The sequence below is a fragment of the Sander vitreus genome, chromosome 22 (assembly GCF_031162955.1).
Source record: "Sander vitreus isolate 19-12246 chromosome 22, sanVit1, whole genome shotgun sequence".
Lineage (NCBI taxonomy): Eukaryota > Metazoa > Chordata > Actinopteri > Perciformes > Percidae > Sander > Sander vitreus.
This window is the reverse complement of record NC_135876.1, coordinates 19,471,845-19,488,977: the sequence shown is the minus strand read 5'-3', so window position 1 is coordinate 19,488,977 and position 17,133 is coordinate 19,471,845. Positions and strand designations below refer to the sequence as shown.

General features: G+C 37.6%; 2 protein-coding genes across 3 annotated transcripts; both read right to left on the bottom strand.

The window, feature by feature from the left end:
• Positions 1-125: 125 nt before the first annotated feature.
• LOC144537424 (ADP-ribosyl cyclase/cyclic ADP-ribose hydrolase 1-like) lies at positions 126-10,195 on the bottom strand. The gene is made up of 8 exons (XM_078281158.1): positions 9,955-10,195; positions 7,197-7,323; positions 6,949-7,084; positions 5,422-5,501; positions 3,232-3,305; positions 2,718-2,804; positions 2,441-2,524; positions 126-2,346 (listed from the first exon to the last, which is right to left on the bottom strand). The coding sequence occupies exons 1-8, from the start codon at positions 10,080-10,082 to the stop codon at positions 2,295-2,297; spliced, it is 768 nt and encodes a 255-aa protein (XP_078137284.1). The 5' UTR covers positions 10,083-10,195; the 3' UTR covers positions 126-2,294.
• A 1,385-nt stretch (positions 10,196-11,580) lies between these two features.
• LOC144537422 (ADP-ribosyl cyclase/cyclic ADP-ribose hydrolase 1) lies at positions 11,581-17,133 on the bottom strand. Of its 2 annotated transcripts, none has more exons than XM_078281155.1 (10): positions 16,898-17,133; positions 15,810-15,907; positions 15,578-15,701; positions 14,907-15,033; positions 13,950-14,085; positions 12,959-13,041; positions 12,770-12,843; positions 12,593-12,685; positions 11,920-12,006; positions 11,581-11,774 (listed from the first exon to the last, which is right to left on the bottom strand). In XM_078281155.1, the coding sequence occupies exons 2-10, from the start codon at positions 15,889-15,891 to the stop codon at positions 11,675-11,677; spliced, it is 906 nt and encodes a 301-aa protein (XP_078137281.1). In that variant the 5' UTR covers positions 15,892-15,907; positions 16,898-17,133; the 3' UTR covers positions 11,581-11,674. The 2 variants fall into 2 exon arrangements, with proteins under 2 accessions (XP_078137281.1, XP_078137282.1); XM_078281156.1 differs by having other exon boundaries at positions 15,617-15,701; positions 16,898-17,131.

Sequence of the window (17,133 nt, the reverse complement as noted above, 5' to 3'; positions counted from 1 at the left end):
GAATTCACAAATTATCTTCATTTCTTCAAAAAAGAATTCCAGACACTTTTGCCCTGATGAAATTCACGTATGGCAATACTCAAAATAGTATTGCCATATTTATTGATATCACACACACACAGCAATGCTACACAAGCATTTGTTTATTATTTGACCTGTTGTGATAACAAAATGTAAAGCTTGAGTTGTTTTGAGGCCCCGTGGCTTTAGATTCAGGACAAATGAGCAAATGCCTGTAAAATGCTAAACATTATCCATAATCATTGCAAAAAAGCCAAAGAGAGAAGAGACCATTTGTTTCAAACTATTTAAAAAAAAAAAAAAAATCAGTTTCATAAACTCACATTTGTCTTTTGTTGTCTATACAAGACAAGACAAAAGACACAATTATATGTACGGTACACGTAATCTGCCAGGAATCAAGAATAAGCAAGTTTAACCAAAATAATTAAAGGCCCTGAAACACCTTTACAGGGTGTTTTTTAGTTGATCTGGCTGATTACACCTCTTTTCAGGACTGTGTGGGTTTTCTGAGGCTTTAAGTGTCATAGCAAAGAGTATGTTTTTTTTTCTTTTTAATACATTTGCTAAATATTTCTATAATCCTGTTTATACTTTGTCATTGTGGGTATAGTTTGCAATGGGATTTTTGTTTGTTCGTAAATAGCAAGTTTTTTAACGTAGCAAAATTCTTTTGATAACTTTTGGTCAGGTCCGTCTGTTAACAACAGACTGAGGAAGATTAGATGTAAGTCAGTCTGTAGAGTACACACCCACACAGTCCTGGGAAGAGGTAGCCAGACTGCGTTTTTTTAATTTTTTATAGAGGACGAATTTCCTTCTCTACATATTATATGCCTTGCTCTCTTGTATATATGGACATAGAAAATAAAGACACTGAAGAAATTGGACTCTAAAATCTATAAACTATAAAGATAATTAAGTGATAAATTCCATGCACACTGTAAACATGACTGGAACAGAGTATATTCATCAGTTATTTCCCCCCCAGCAAAATATAAGGTCAAAAACCATTGAGGTGTCCTCTCCCTGTTGTTACATGAATGTACAGTAGCCTACATAACTAGATAGTTACTGGTCCAGTGAACTAAGACTATAATTTGGGAGGATTGTACAATTAGGATATGTTCTTTTAAATTGTACAGTCCTCCCAAATTATAGTCCCAGTTTACTGGACAACACAAATTGTGTGCTAAGAATGCCAAATACAATGCACATGGAAGCTGAACAAACATGATCCTTATTGTTAAAGAATTTAAAAAAAATGTATCAACTACGGTCCACTATAGAAATGTACAGCATTGTATGTATTGCCCTTAGTAACAGACTTCATTTAAAACACGTTTGAAATGTTATCAGCCTTTTCTAATTATCTCAACAACTGCCGTAATATATTCATCAAACTTCTAACAATATGAACAGCAGTCTTCATACAGCAATATAACAGTAACAATGACTGTCACATGAATAATTCAAAAAAAAAAAATGGTCACAACTTAAAATCATAACAGTACTTAAATGAACAGCAATATGCACCTGTTGTATTTTAATGCAGGCTGATAACAATAGAGTAAAACCACTGCTAGGTGATCAGAAAAGGCTCCAGGATTAAATAAAACCTGGCTGTGGCAATATTTTGTATCTTAATAATCAATTAAGTTGGTACAAAGTGTGTTATGCAACGTGCAATCCCTGAATATGGAACTCAGTGGTGTTGTTGTTGTTGTACAAATAGATAACTTGGATACCTGGGAAAATAACTATTTAATATTTAATTAAGTTATGTAAGATGGTAATCAAGTGTCAAAGGTCCCGTTTTTTAAGCTGTTAACTAAAAATAAAAATAAAAAATGTAACATTAAGGTTATTTCACCCAGACAATCACTGTTTGAGAATCCAAAGACAATTTCACAACCTCATATTTTCACATTTCATTTAAAAACATTTCATTCTGCCAGCAGGTGGGAGTGATGGTCAGTTGAATATAACTAAATTAGCTGCACTGGTACTTTACCTTACAGTACATGGCACGTTACCACGGATCTTTTAGATTCAATAAAAAGCTAAAGATAAAAAGCTGCGTTGTCATATTGTAAAAAAATGTATCAGTGACATTTCTATAAAAAAAATACATATATATATTTCATATTAAGTCAAACTGGCCCACAGGTACAAAAAGAATATACTGCAATAGCATATTATTTCTTTCTTCTTCTTTTTTAACAGCTGTTATTATTGTGTCTCATATAATCTGATAATTAGTTCACATGTCTTCACCAACAGGCTCCACAGCCTGGAATGGAGCTACACTCCTGGATCTTAGATCTAGAGAGAGAGAGAGAGAGAGAGAGAGAGACTGTGAGGACAGAGACATACAAACATGTGGTGACATCCTCTCAGACAAACATGATGTACTTACTTAGTCACTTCCTTGCAGTTATATTTAATTCCTGATTTCAGCTCGTTCTGTAAATCCTTTAAAGATGCATTTATGCAGTTTGTCCTGAAGAGGATGCAAAAAAATGACATGACATTAGGATCAATTTCCTCAGTATAAGTTTGTCTTTCTGCATTTGTGTGTGGTACCATTACAGTTTAACCACTTTGGAAGAACATCTAGAACATTCACACATTAACAATGAACACAACAGGGACAATAGTGTTGCAGAAGTCTTGTATATAAGGAGAAAACGTACCCAGCGCTCTTCCCTGTGACCAGAACAACATTCAGGCTTCTCACCCTGGAGGAGTCGAACCTCTTCACCTCGATGCTCGCAAAAGTACTGCCAACAAAAATAAAAACAGCACAATTTACCTGGCAAGGTGAAATAAATAAATAAATAACATACAGGATGGGATATCATTGATGATGTTTCTTGTACTTTGTCTCAACAAATTGACTTTATATTATTCAAAGGCTTAACTATTACTAACTAGCCAGACCCTCCTCCGCAGCGCTGTGGAGGAAGGTCTGGCAATGTGAGACTACATATTCCTTAACTAATACTGCGTCTGTTTCATTTCAGTTTGTACTGTTTGTATTGTGGGTATTTAAAGAATGTGAGGTCATCTCAGAGATGTATTCTCTTACTTTAGAGCGCCTTTATATTTCTGATTTAATACAAGACTGTTGAGCATCTAAAAGTAAGATATGTATATGTAAAAAGTCATAAGCCTGTCAACCAAAAGAAAGGGTGCAGAGCAACTCACCTTTTAGGATCGAATGGTGTGGCGATGTCTCCGTTTAGCATTACTGTGACATCACCACAGGCAGCATCTGCAAACTACAGACATGGAGATGACGTTAAAGAAAACATAGTAAAGATTTTGAGGAAACACATTATCTAAAACACACTCTCTGACTGTTACATTGCTGAGTTACTTTTGCAATGTAGACATTGATGATTACAGTAATGCAGCAGTGCATATATACTGATGCACTGATATACTGACAACCATACAATCAACTGAACTTTTCTTATCCCCAGTAGTCCTAATCTTGAAATAAGGTCAAATAGTATGCAGTATAACAATACAATAGAATTTAGAAATTTACAAAAAATATACAATAACAATTGAAGAGAGGGAAGGAATAGTGCAATATCAGTATAGTCTGAGATTTAAGATTTAAATATAAATTCAAAAGTCCGCGAGCAGACAAAGCAGCAGAACGAGATGTAGCCTGCCTTGAAAAGTCGCCCTGACACTGACTTCTTCTGGTAGAATTTAGAGAAATTGTTTGAAGGACATTGACATGCTAGGAAATATTAGACATAGGAGATATTAAGCAGATGGACACTGTCCACATTCCAAACATTCCAAACAACAATTCGAGGTCTCTCTGCTCTACACACACTTCCCCAGCTGGTTGGGGCTGTGTACATCTTTCTTTCACTTTGTGGTACTACAGTTTTCTCAACAGCTGAACATCTCGTTTTTGCTGACCTCCGGTTGTTGAAGTTGTCGTCTTGTTCCCTCACATCACTGTAATGCTGGGTTTCCACAGGCAGCGTAAATAACGGCAGAGCGGAGCGATTCAATTCATTCCCTATGAGAACAGCGGTACGAGCGAAATCCGCTGACGGCGGCGAAAGTGCCCGGATGTTCCCCGCTCTCCCAAAGTTGATTCTGAGTCAACATTTGCAGAGCGGTAGCCAATGAGAGGGCAGACTCGTGAATGTGCCTCCAATATATTCTACCATGTATACAAACATGCTATACGTGCAAACTAAAAGATCGTGATTTTCCTATAGCTTACTTTATGATACATCTCTGTAGGACTACAGGGATGTTAACAGCTAGCTTGACAAAAGGTTGTCCAGGCAGTTGGTACTCCTGGTGGGTTTTTATATATATTTGTTTTAGTAGTAGTAGCATTGCACGTTTGCATTGTAGCAATGACAACTAGTTTGTTGCTAGTAATGTAACGTTATTCAAACCAAACTAAACACAACTTTTTAAGCAGCAAAGTGTGTGACTGGATTAGAAATTTTACCAATTTTAACAAGTTGTTAGGCCAGATATAAAATGATAGAAAACGTATATCAACACCAACGACTCATGGTCTGCAAAACGTATATACACCGTCGGCATCATGTTGTGGTGACACAATCCCGCTTAAAATCCGCTGAGTTGAAACTGTTGAAAACCCAGCGTAAGGTGTGCTTACAGGTGCAACAGACAAACTCGTTGAAGGAGAGCTGCAGATTTAGGTGATCATTCTCTGTAGGTTCATAACAACAAACGACCCCTTTCACGTTGTTTTCCATGTTGTTATTTGAATTAATTTTTATTGCAAAAATATCAGTTGTAGTCACAGCTTGCTGATTTGACTTTTTGTCACTTAAAACTTTCCAAGGTGATGTAAGTTTGGGTTTGCCTCACATCACACCAACCGTGTAGCTGCCATACGTTCTCAAAGATGCCTGCCGCAGCTCACGTGAATTTGTGTTGAGTTGTTTTTTGTCCTGTGTCCTGCTTCAATTTTATACACTTTGTTTGTTTTACATGCCGTTTGTTTTGTTTCTACACGACCATGTTTTATGATGGATTGAATCTGTGTGTTTTTCTTTGTTGATTGTGTGAATATGTGGAAAAGGGTGTTATGTGTTGGTAGTTTTTTGGCAGGATAAAAGCCAGACAAACCAAACCAGGGCTCCTCTGAATGTGTGGGTTGCCACTGCTCGCTCAGGAGAGAGCTACGCAATGCGGCTCCATGGAGAGCCTCATTGATGAAATACTCGGTCGAGTGACCTTTTCCTGTCCTCCTTTCCTTCATGACCACTTATACACCAGAGAGATTCCACCTTATGTTTCACATATGTGTTGTTTTAACCACTGCTTAATCCCAAGACTGTCTTTTTTTTGGGCAAAACTAGTGAATTCTTGTTGATAACTTACAGCAGCGGAGACTCTGTTCCAGAATGAGTCAACAGCTTTGTTCTCTTCCATTCCTGGGCAGGCGAAGGAACGGAATGTTACTAGAACAACAAACACAGAGTCAATACTTCCTGCAGTTCAGTGCAGCTGATAAGAACTTGCTTTGGTGACCTGCTCACAGGGCTGTAGTCAAGTCCACCTTTGTCGAGTCCAAGACAAGTCCAAGACCAGGACTAGTCGAGAACGAGTCCAAAGAGGTTCAAGTCCGAGTCAAGACTGAGTCCAAATGAGAGACAGTCAATACCGAGACAGAAAAAAAAGAATCCTCTTCGAGACAATTTACTTCAATGTTCATAATTTATGTGATGTGAGAGACAGTGTATCGTCTATTAAGATAATAATTTTGCTTTATCATGATAATCAAAAACAATCTCGATCCCTGTTCTAGATGGATTTTGAATGAAACTAATACCTGTTTTCTGAACGAGTGCACTTCATCAATGGTTTTGTTTTGAAGGAGGAAGTTACTACTTGTGCTGGACTCTGTCGAGACCAACTACAATATTTGGCAAGTCCAATGGCCGAGTCTGAGACAAGTCAGAGTCCAAAAACCAACAAGTCCGAGACAACAGAAAAGCGTCTTGAATCCGGACTCGAGTCTGACTCAAGACGCTTTTCTGATATGATTTCCAAGAACTGTACGCTGGAAGGAGGGGGAGAAAAAGCTAGGTTTTTATTATTTTTCACAGTTTATTATATTGTTGCACTACGCACTAAGATTCAGTTTTCTTTTCTTGAAATAAATTTGCATTATCTTAACGGACTTTTTCAGTCTTAATACCACATTACATGACTTCTTGCTTTCCCCCCGTCTTAACTACTACGGCCACTAGAGGGTGCCACCTAAAAATAAAACATAAATAAGCGTCGTAATTAAAGGTGCTCTAAGTGATGTTGGGTGACGTCACTTCTTGTTGACGTTCGAAGTATTGTCAAACAAAACGGAGGCTAGCTCGCCCCTCCCTCTTCCTCATCCCATCCCCTCCCCCTCCCTTCCGCGCACTAACCCCCCAACCCCCACCCCCAAATCCTTCTTGTCGGTTATTGGCTGGAAAACTGTTATGTTTAGTGGTGCAGGTTGGCCAGTTTGTTTTTGTTGGTGTTTGTGGAGCCTCGGCTGTCTACAGAGACCGTGTTTTTTTAGTGTGTTCAGGAGACAGGCAGCTAGCAGATAGTGAGGAGATGTTTGCTGTATGTGACAAAAAATGTTGTAGCCTAAAAAGCGTGTGACATCGCTTAGAGCACCTTTAATGCTGGTACAAACGACCTAAGGGTCGTTTTATTTTTTAAGACAGTATGGAAATAACACCTCTGCTATATTACATCAGCATGTATGACTGATGCTAAATACTTTACATATATAGTTAAATTACTGCTACAACTCTGCTTTCTGTGCCCATTATCTTTGAATCTATTTTGCAAATAATAAACCAATCTGAGCTAAAAGTTTCCCAATTTTGAGGTTGTCTATTGCATGAATAGTCTTACTTGTGCTACCCTCCTTTCCACACCAGGTTAGACCATTCAGCATATATCCCAACACAGTGTCCTCCAACGTGAGAAAACAACCGTTCTTCTTAGTGAAGTCATGGACCACTTTATTCGTTTTGCTCCAGAACATCATCTAAACCCCAAAAACACAGTTGTTAGATGAATTATTATGCATTATAAAAAGGAGTCTTGAGTGGATACAGACAGACAGACAGACAGACAGTCTAGTGATGAGCAGTGTTTACTCTGTTGCATGCAGGTTTGAAGTCGGCTGCAGCAACGAAAGGGTCATAGGCTTTTGTGGGAACTGTACGAGGGTCCCGCCCCACATAGGCTTGTTCAAATGCACCCCATAGCTTTTCACAGTCGTATCTGAAAAATAAATAAAAGTGCTGCTTAGTTTCAGGAACGTGCGTCAGCCTCATTCTGATAAAAAAAAAAGCTTAAGTGTAGGACTAGATTTGTTGCATGCTGTGTATGAATTACAGTTTATTTATTAGATTAGTTTGCATTTGGGAAAGGGAAACAGGGCATTTCCTCCCTTCCTTTAACATAAATAATCAATTTGCAAGAACAAATACATACATGGTGAAGAAGCAGTAAGTCCATGTTATCAGTCAATATTTGCTTAATTATGATGCATAATGTAGACATCTATTACAGTGCTTGTGGATCAGCCTGCTATAGCGAAAGACCAAATTTGGTGGTAGAGATGCATATGTTCAGTTCAAGTACAGTTTATTTATTTGACAGAGGGCATTACTCCCTCCCTCATTTGAATCTTAAATATTTATTTCACTTGACACCTGTTGGTTTTATGTGTTTTGTGAAGCACTTTGTCACTTTTTTTTTTTAAAGAGATATAAAAAGTTATTATCATAATAATAATAATAATAAAAATGATGTCAAAACTGTGTCATGGTTAAAAAAAAGCACCCTAAACAATATGCCAAATTCATATTTCCTATCAATATTGGCTAATTACAGTAAAAAAGACAGAAGGCAGGTAGTTAAGAAAGAAACTGCATCATCATTACACTTTCTGTGTAATTACAGTGCAGAAAGGAGGCCAGACAAGTAATCATTGATCAGAGTAACAAACAGACCATGGCTGAACTCTAACTTTAGCATTACATTTACTTTCATTCTTTCTGGATAGCACTTCCTTTTACACACCTCCCTCTTTACTTAATACAAATGTCAATCATTGGTCCATGCCAAGATTACTTAAGGCCTCCTGCACACTGGCTGCATGGCGTGAGTGTGGCATTTCTGTTGCGTGTTGCGGCTGCGTGGTGTTTTCTATGTCTTTACACACCAGAAACGTGTCTGATGCGGCGCTGCTGCTGCTAGCCTTGTCTGTACACATGTATGTTTACCATTGATTTACTGCACTCAAGCAGTAGTATACTTCATGTTAAACATAAATATATACTGATTTGATTACAGCGAAGACAACGTCGGCAGTATTGACAGCAAAATAGGCTACAGAATATTTTGTTCTGTATTAACAGGTGCAATATTTGAAAATCGATAATTATTATTTTTTTTTTTTTTTTTTTTTTTAAATTAAATTTATATCTGCATTTATGTCAAAACCTAGAGACTTTCAAATATTAAAATGTCATTTATTAAATATATTTGTGTCAAAATGACATATAAACATCTTTTCATTTTCTATTTTGCCTGGAAACACTTCCAACAAACTTAGGGTTATATACTGTCTATGTTTATACCGTACACTAGTTTTATTTCTCGTATGAAATAAATTTTTCATACACCATAAGGTACCGGTGGATTACCGCGGACGCTACATCCTAAATATTCAGCCAGTAAATTGAGAACGGGAACCATGTTAACTGCGTACCCTTCTCACTCATGGTAGTAACTTTATAACACAACAATTAATAACCCACAACTAACTTTCTTCAACAAGATAAAACACCATAGCACACAACAATTTGTGACTTAAACAATTTCTAATAAAATAATAATTTTACATTTACAACTTTACACCACCGAACGGCATGTTGGGTAACATTATAGCTGCAGACCGTTGAGAAAGACGGGAGAAAGACGGGTTCAGAGCAATGATTAAAACACTGGATTTAAGATGTCGTGCCTCGCTGAAATACGTCCACCAACCTACAAACATTATTCAAACACCGAAGGAGGCTGACAGCAGAGCTACGTTCAGTCGCCCACTTTTCTACAACAACCTAACTTACCTGTGGCCAAGGTAGTGTTTATACAATACAAAATATTGTATAATGTTGTGGAGTCAAGCAAACCCTGTAATCAAAGCTTTTAGTAAACAGGATGCCATTAAAATGTTTTTGTTATATTCTATGTACTCCTGACAGTAGAATACACCATTATAAACCTATATAAAGGACCAGTCAAGCAAAAGAAAGAAAATACTGTGATATACCATGAAACCAGAATCTTAAAAAATACCATGATACAATTTTTTTGTCATACCGCCCAGCACTAACAGTAACTAGTAATCTATAATGTATTACATTTTGGAAGTAACTTGCCCAACACTGAAGATACAAATGTAAACAAGAAACAAGACTAGATAGCCTACATTTAATATAACATTACAGTGACAAAAGACTAATTTAAGACCCTTAAAGGTACATTTGATCTGGGATTGTGGTGCTGTTGAGCTGTAGCCTATTGCATCATCCAAAGAGGTGTTCTGTTATTTAGCCTACCCTTTCTGATATGAATTGGATGGACCAAAAAAAAGAAACACCTGTCAGTATACAGTAATGTAATACAATTAAGCACCACAAACTACATTCTCTTCCAAAATGGCCATAGAGTTCTATTAGACTGCATTAGTTTTAGCTAAGTGTGCCTATTAAACAGACAACTGAGTGTAGAATATGCTTACTGCACCACATATTTAACATATCTTAAATTGTATTCCTAATGTAATTATTCAGAAATTTATCGCCGGGCTAAAAATAAATAAAAATTAAAAAAAACGCTTACCCCTCCAATTCCTTACATCTTGAAATGAAAGTTGGCTTCAGTGGCCAAAATATCACTGCCAACAGACTTGCAACAATAATCAGCCCAGCGACGACAACCACACTTGAAATAATAAGGCATTTTCCCATTTTAATGTAATATATTACAGTGGAAGTTTGGCTGTCAAACTGTTTTTACGTCGCTCGCGCTCGCACTTCTGTTTATGGAGGAGGCACGTGCACTGGCTCTGCTAACCCTAACCCTACTCTACTTGAGTATTTCCATTTTCTTTCTCCTCCTACTCCCCTATACAACTCAGAGGCTATTATACTTTTTACCCCTCCATATTTATTTGATATCTTTGGTTACTAACATTACTTTCCAGATTAATTCAGATCAATAATACAAAATATGATCAACAAATACATTGCTAATACATATTACTCTGTCCCATAGCCTACTTCTGTCATTTTTCTTATGCATGACTTGTAATATATAATATAGTATTATTAGAGTGTGGTATTCACAAACAGAAATACATATTTAACTATTCCACTTTTAATATACTCGCTTGACGATAGCTTTAATATGTAGGGGTGTGCGTCAGACTGTATCCAGTGAGTTAGAAATACTAAAGTCAAATGAAAACACTGAAAAATATTTATTAAATATGAATATATATGAATACATAAAAAACTAAATACTGAGTCTGCCCCACTCATTGTACAGTCCTATCTATTTTATAATATCGAGGTAGTTGTACTTCACTTGAGTACCTACATTTCATGCTACTTTCTACTTCATACATTTCAAAGGCAAATATTGTACTTTTAACTCCACTTTATTCATTTGACAACTGTATTTAGTAGTACATTTTTTAAAAATGTTTTAATTTATTTATTAACACATACATTATGATGTAGGATATTATTAAATATTAGACTTTATTGATCTCTGGGAGTAAACTCTCAAGCTACTTACAGTATGTACATTCATTGAAATTAGCTTCACTTTTACAAGAAACATTGAACACATGAATGCATCAATAATTATAATCCAGTGAATATACATTATTTTGATATGGGGCCCTTCTGCATGTTGAGTAATTTTACCTTTGGTACGTCAAGTATATGTTCAAGCTATTGTAGGAATATTTTATTAAGAGTAGGTGTGTATGTGCTAAGTTGCAAAAGAGCTGTGTGTGCAGTCAAATTGAGGAAGTGGTTAAAAGCACTCCGGGTGACCTCTTGATGCACAGAAGGTTAAGCTAAAGTCATGAAAATAGTGTCGGCCTTATATGGCAGGGTGAATATGAGCTGCTGGACTCCAATTAACCCCTTCTTCATCCGACAGATTGGCTGTGTGGTAATTTGATTAAACACACTGATTTAGGAAAATGCATCAAAAGCATAAAAACTAGTTTTTGACATAGACAGGGCTTCAGAATTGGTAAAGACCCACCTTGAGGCCATTAGGTCGGGCTGATATTTTTGCTTTAGCGGTGCTTCTCCCACAAAGTCACATTTGATTAGCATAATCCAGTCAATTGTAAAGCAGAAGCTTTTAAATTTGGAAGCAGATCAATTTTGCACTCCAAGAGACTCTCTGACCTAATGTGCTAATGAAATGTGAACAATGACAAGTGTGTGGTATAAAGAAAAACACTTTAATTCAGGAAATCTTTTGAGCAGCCAGTTTAATTGTAGCCACTTTCAAATATCAATATCAGAATACATGCTATTCACTTAAATGTGAGGCTCTTTCTGTGTGAGAGGCTGTTTGCACATGTTTGGCAGGAGGACTGTTGCGGGTTCTGGATACACTGAAGGATCATCAGGATCCTGTGAAGAAATATGATTTGTGTTACTCCAGGGTACTTTGGTCAGGAACCTCTCTGTTTGTCTATGAATCTGTCTGTCTGTGTCGTTCTAGGGCAAAGAACATATTTTGTTGTTTAATTTGCAGGACTTGTTGGACGTCACTTACTGGTCCTTGTCTGTGCAAGTCCAGCGGAAACCTCTGGACTGGAGGACCTGGATCAGGTCCACAATGGATCCTTCCCTACATGTTTCTCTGTAAAAGAAGAAAAACAAGAGACTTGATTTGTGGATCTATATAATAGTTACCACTTACTGATAAGTCACCATTTTTAAAGCTTTTATTTACTGCAGTATGGATGGCTGATAATCAATCTTTATATATCAGTTATAAGCCATTAATGGCTTATCAATCATTAATCCAATAATTGGTCATACCAGGACGCATAGTCTTGTTATTCCAATATAGCGATTCATAAATGTTGGTCATACTAGGTATTTGTGGACTTTAAACTATACGAAATAAAGTTTTCAGTTATGATTGTTAATGACATAATAATTTCATTTTGATCCAGATTCTCCACAGGTTTTTCCAGAAGTTTTACATTAGACGGTCTTCCCAGTGAATTAAAGAACTAAAAAGAGACATTTGAACCTGGCAGAGGAATTTTTCACAACCTGGTTTTTATTCACTGCTTATAACTAACCTATAAAGCATTGAAGTCATTAGTTACAACTTAAAAAAAACACTTCATAAAGGGTGACTTATTAGAAAGTGGTACTGTTTTAGGTGAAAGTAACATTCTACTATAATACGAAATATCAGCTGTTTTTATCCTCACATAAACGGTCCCTCTAGATTGGTCACCACCTTTATGTTGACATAATTCACCCTGTGTGGGTTCAGGCTGTCCAGTTCAATACTTCCAAACATGCTGTGAGATAAAAATAAAAATATAAAAATTATTTTATACATACTCAAACACCATTGCTAAAAATGTTTATCTATTTCTTCTTACCTTTTCCTACTGAAGGCATTGACAATAGACCCATTCAGTAAGACCGTGATGTTGCCACATGCCATTTCTGCAAACTAACAAACAGGTGAAGAAAGTCGCATGAGAGTAATTATTCCACTGCTGGTTTTGGAGCAATATGTTGCACATGAACGATAAACAACACAGCTGTGTGTTGGACATTAAACTCACATTCTGCGAGGCTTGCCTCCACAAGGAATACACCGGATGATTCCTACATGCCGACCACTCTGGACAAGAGCTGAAGTCAAAACCTGTGTGTCATATCCACAGCTATCAGTTAAAACCAACTTGGTACTTTTTAAATGAGAATAAATAGGGAGAAAAACAAGTTTACAGTAGGTGAAGTGTTGACGCGACGACATGTAGTTACTCACTCAGCACTACACCTGTATTAAAAAAACGTGGAAACATTCAAATCCCAGTGCTACCAAGATCTCTTTCCTAATAGATATTTTTCCTAATTCTAAAAGCACATGAATGAAAGCAAAATTGATTACACTTTTTGTTGTTAAGATTTTAAAAGATTTTTTTAAGGAAATATGTTGGTATATCTTTACTGACATATTTTTAACTTTTAAGTTGAGATGGCAAACTGTTTGCTAATTTACACATCCAGCAGTTACAGAGAAACATTATCATTGGTTTGGAGTCGTGTTTGTATCCACTTGATGACTGTAAGTCCAATTTTATCTCTCTTTAAACTCTGCTTTTGGTCTCCACCAACTCTTAAAGGGAAATATTTGAGTTTTTAGCTGCTAAATGCTCCACTATGTTCACCAGCTAGTTGCTAACTCTGTCTGTCTGCTGTTTGCTGCTGAGCAGGTAGTGTACAGTACAGGGAGGATTTTTTCACTACACTTTTAGTACTGTAAAGTTGCGCACATAAGCATAGCGCATGCGTTTCCCCAACATATATGCGCCAATAAAAGAAAATAGAAATACATAAAAAATTTAGATTTAAAAAACAACAATTGCATGAAAACAGGTTGTTGACGAGTCTCGAAGCTCGAGTCCGAGTCAAGTCTGAAGTCTTTTGGGTCGAGTCGCAAGTCAAGTCTGAAGTCAGCTGTTTGTGCGACTCGAGTCCCCATCTGAGAGACAGTGCCTCTTTTCTTGTCATTCAGTCATCTCTGTCTTGTTAAAACTAGAAAAGATCTACCGGAGTCTTCCTCTTGTCCACACCAGATGAGGTCGTTGAACATGTAGCCAGCCAGCGTGTCCTCCAGGGTCCAGAAGTGACGTACAACAGCTGCATAGCTGTGCATCAGCGTCCTGGTTTTACTCCAGAAGAGGAACTGAACAGAAGGAAAGGGAAATGTGATAAAGCAGCTTTTGATATCTAATGAAAAATGATGAACGTGTATCGCATTTCGAAAGGTATGGTGGAAGTAGCCCAGTCCGTAGGGACCGGAGGGTCACTGGTTCAAGTACCTGTCCTCCATCCTCCTGGGCATTGCCAAGGTGTTCTTGAGCAAGGCACCTAACCCCCCCCTCAGGGCGCCTGTCCAGCAGTCGAAGCCCACTCACTCTGACATCTCTCCAATTGCGCATGTATAGGACCTGAGCGTGTGTGTATGTATTTCAGGCCTGTGTGTAGTGTAGTGGTTCTCAACCTTGGGTTGCGAGCTCACTTCTGGGGGTCGCCAGATGGTGGTGGAGACAAAAATTGTAATAACATTTTAGACTGGGGAATGGTTTTTACATTACTATGTGAGTGGTACATTTCATGGGTTATATATTTAGAGCTTCATTCATAAATCTGGAGGTCCTGGAACACAGAAAGAGGTCTTAAGGCAGGTCAGGGGAAGAGAAATATCACAAGCGCATCAAAAATCTGCCTGGGGCATTTGGACAAGGCTGGGTGCTAGCTGCTAAAACTAAAAATCATTAAAGCAAAACATTACTTGTTTACATGTATTAATGAGAGCATTTACAAAAGTTCTCTTTTTCGCATTGTCAAGGGGGGGGGGTCCACGAACACGAACCTCATTATTCTGGGGGTGGCAACTCGAAAAGGTTGAGAACCACTGGTGTAGTGTGTAATACCAAAAGAGTGTAAATTGTAACAAAAAGTATTCAAAAAAAAGGAAAAGAAAAAAGAACCAGTCTTCCTCACCCTATCACAGGGCCAGGTCTGTGGCATGGAGTAAAACATGTGACGATAATGCTCCACCGTCACATTACAAGAAGACTGACGGACAACCGCCTCTTCAAACTGTCTCCAGATCTCCTCACAGTCCAACCTACACATGACAATGAAATGTATCTTTATTTTACTTTAGGGCTGCAGCAAATAAGTGTCTTTTTTGATAATTAGTCGTTAAACGTACACGCTTGCAAATTGGCAAAATATTTTGTGCCTGCAGCTTCTCAAATGGGAAGATTTGCTGTTTTTCTCCTATCCAGTATGTTTGTTTTTGAAGGCTGGTCGGACTAAACAAGACATTCGATTACGTCACCTTAGATTCTGATTTTTATTTTACATGTCATAGACTACATAATGAATCGATTTATCATAAAATATGCCCAAATTCTCTTGTTTCAGCTCCTTAAATGTGAATATTTGCTAGTTTACTTAGTTTATTTACGATGGTAAACTGAGTTATCTTTGGGTTTTGGACTGTTGGTCAGACAAATCAAGACATTTAAAGATGTAACTGTCACCCTGATCATTTGCCAGCAAAGATTCTTCTGCTTGGGAGGAAATTTTCAAGTTTAGAGGCTCAATTTGAGTCTCACCCAAAATTGGAAATGTAAGGACATGAGTTTAAAGTTACCGTACAGTACCTCAAGCTGGGGTTAACTAGTGTGATGTAATTGTAACACCTTCCAACCACAATGTGTTTAATGTTGGCTGTAGTCCCCAGCTGTGCTCTCAGTTGACCGGGGCAGAGCAGGAACATAAGAAACCCTTTTGGAAAGTGGACACAAAGATGGATGAATACATTATGTATAACATTTGGGATGGGTGCATCAGAAGGAAGAAAGGGATAGAAGAAAATGTGAGAAAGTTACTTACATACTGTCACGCTGATCATTACAAAGGGCACAGATGTTTTAGGAGAGATAACCTGGAGCGCCCCAGCCTCATGTTTATGCATGCCTTAATCCGCCTCACTGTAGATCAACAGCAACAAAACATGTTCTATCAATTTTGAATTTGACTCCAGGCCAGCAGGTACTTTTCCTGGTGACTAAAGTAGAGTTGTACGATATTGACAAAATGTGATATTGCGATATTGATTACGAATATTGCAATATCGATATTAATTTCGATATTTTTAAACATATGTAAAATTACAAAAGTTACGGGAAAACACATCAAAATAGATTCATAACAAATTAAACAAGTTTTCTCACAACACAAGGTTTATTTCAACTGACAGTCATATTGGACTGGTAGAACATGAATGAATAAATAACGACCATGTCTACAGAACAGAAAATGTTTTACTGGTTGCACAGTATAAAATATATAAGGAGAACAGGACACAACTTTTCTTTCGCTTCTCTGATTCGTTCCGTTTTTTTGTCTCTATCTATTTCTTCACTTACACTGTCACTGTCGAAAATATGCACACACGTGGTACGCTACATAGGGTTTGCCACGTAGTGGACCCGTGTGCTGACGTGGACTAACGTGCACTAACGTGTGGCCAATGAAACATGATCATTATAGCGTTTCAAGCGGGCTCTAAATCGAACACAACTAAGCCACACAGCCAACGGACAGGACGCAGTGCTCCACAAAATATTGCATACTTGTTGCGACACTTTCGATATATTGCGATAACAATATTGAGTTGATATATCTTGCACCCCTAGACCAAAGTCAAATTTTCTCATGGCATGTACAAAACTTCCTCCCACAGTTTTCTTTTTGTCTCGAACTTTCAAACCTGGCAGCTGTTCAAATACTCTGCAGGTGATTTTAACACATAATGATAGCTTTAGAAAACAATACGCCTTCGAGCATATCAAGGAGATACACAAAAGATACACATTTTTGTTTTACATTACAGTGGCTAGCACATGCAGTTATAAAATATGTGAACAAACATGCCAGGTTTTGCAACCCTATGAGGAAACATAAAAGTAAATGCTCACCTTCTTCCATGTAGGAGGTTAAATTGCAACAAATGGCTTCGTTGTTGTGATGTTAAAAGCTTTGCTCAGGTAAGAATCCGGCACAAATTGAGTCCCGTTGTGGTGTAATGTGATGTGTACCCTCCACTCAGGGCTAATGGCGGACATGCCCAAGAGACTCGTCTTTATAGCTGGACACACACAGCTCCTAGTCAGCCCACAGATAAGTGATTTAGGGACAGATGCACTGTTTTTTC

Bases quoted from the DNA above. Each gene is read 5' to 3' on its own strand.
- LOC144537424 (XM_078281158.1), bottom strand. From the start codon at position 10,082: ATGGGAAAATGCCTTATTATTTCAAGTGTGGTTGTCGTCGCTGGGCTG. The intron at 3,306-5,421 runs GTAAGTTATCAA...CCATGTCTGTAG, and splicing joins GGAACAGAGTCTCCGCTGCT to TTTGCAGATGCTGCCTGTGG. The intron at 2,525-2,717 runs GTACGTTTTCTC...CATCCTCTTCAG, and splicing joins GTCACAGGGAAGAGCGCTGG to GACAAACTGCATAAATGCAT.
- LOC144537422 (XM_078281155.1), bottom strand. From the start codon at position 15,891: ATGCATAAACATGAGGCTGGGGCGCTCCAGGTTATCTCTCCTAAAACA. The intron at 12,844-12,958 runs GTGAGTTTAATG...CCTGTTTGTTAG, and splicing joins GGAGGCAAGCCTCGCAGAAT to TTTGCAGAAATGGCATGTGG. The intron at 12,686-12,769 runs GTAAGAAGAAAT...TTTATCTCACAG, and splicing joins AATGCCTTCAGTAGGAAAAG to CATGTTTGGAAGTATTGAAC.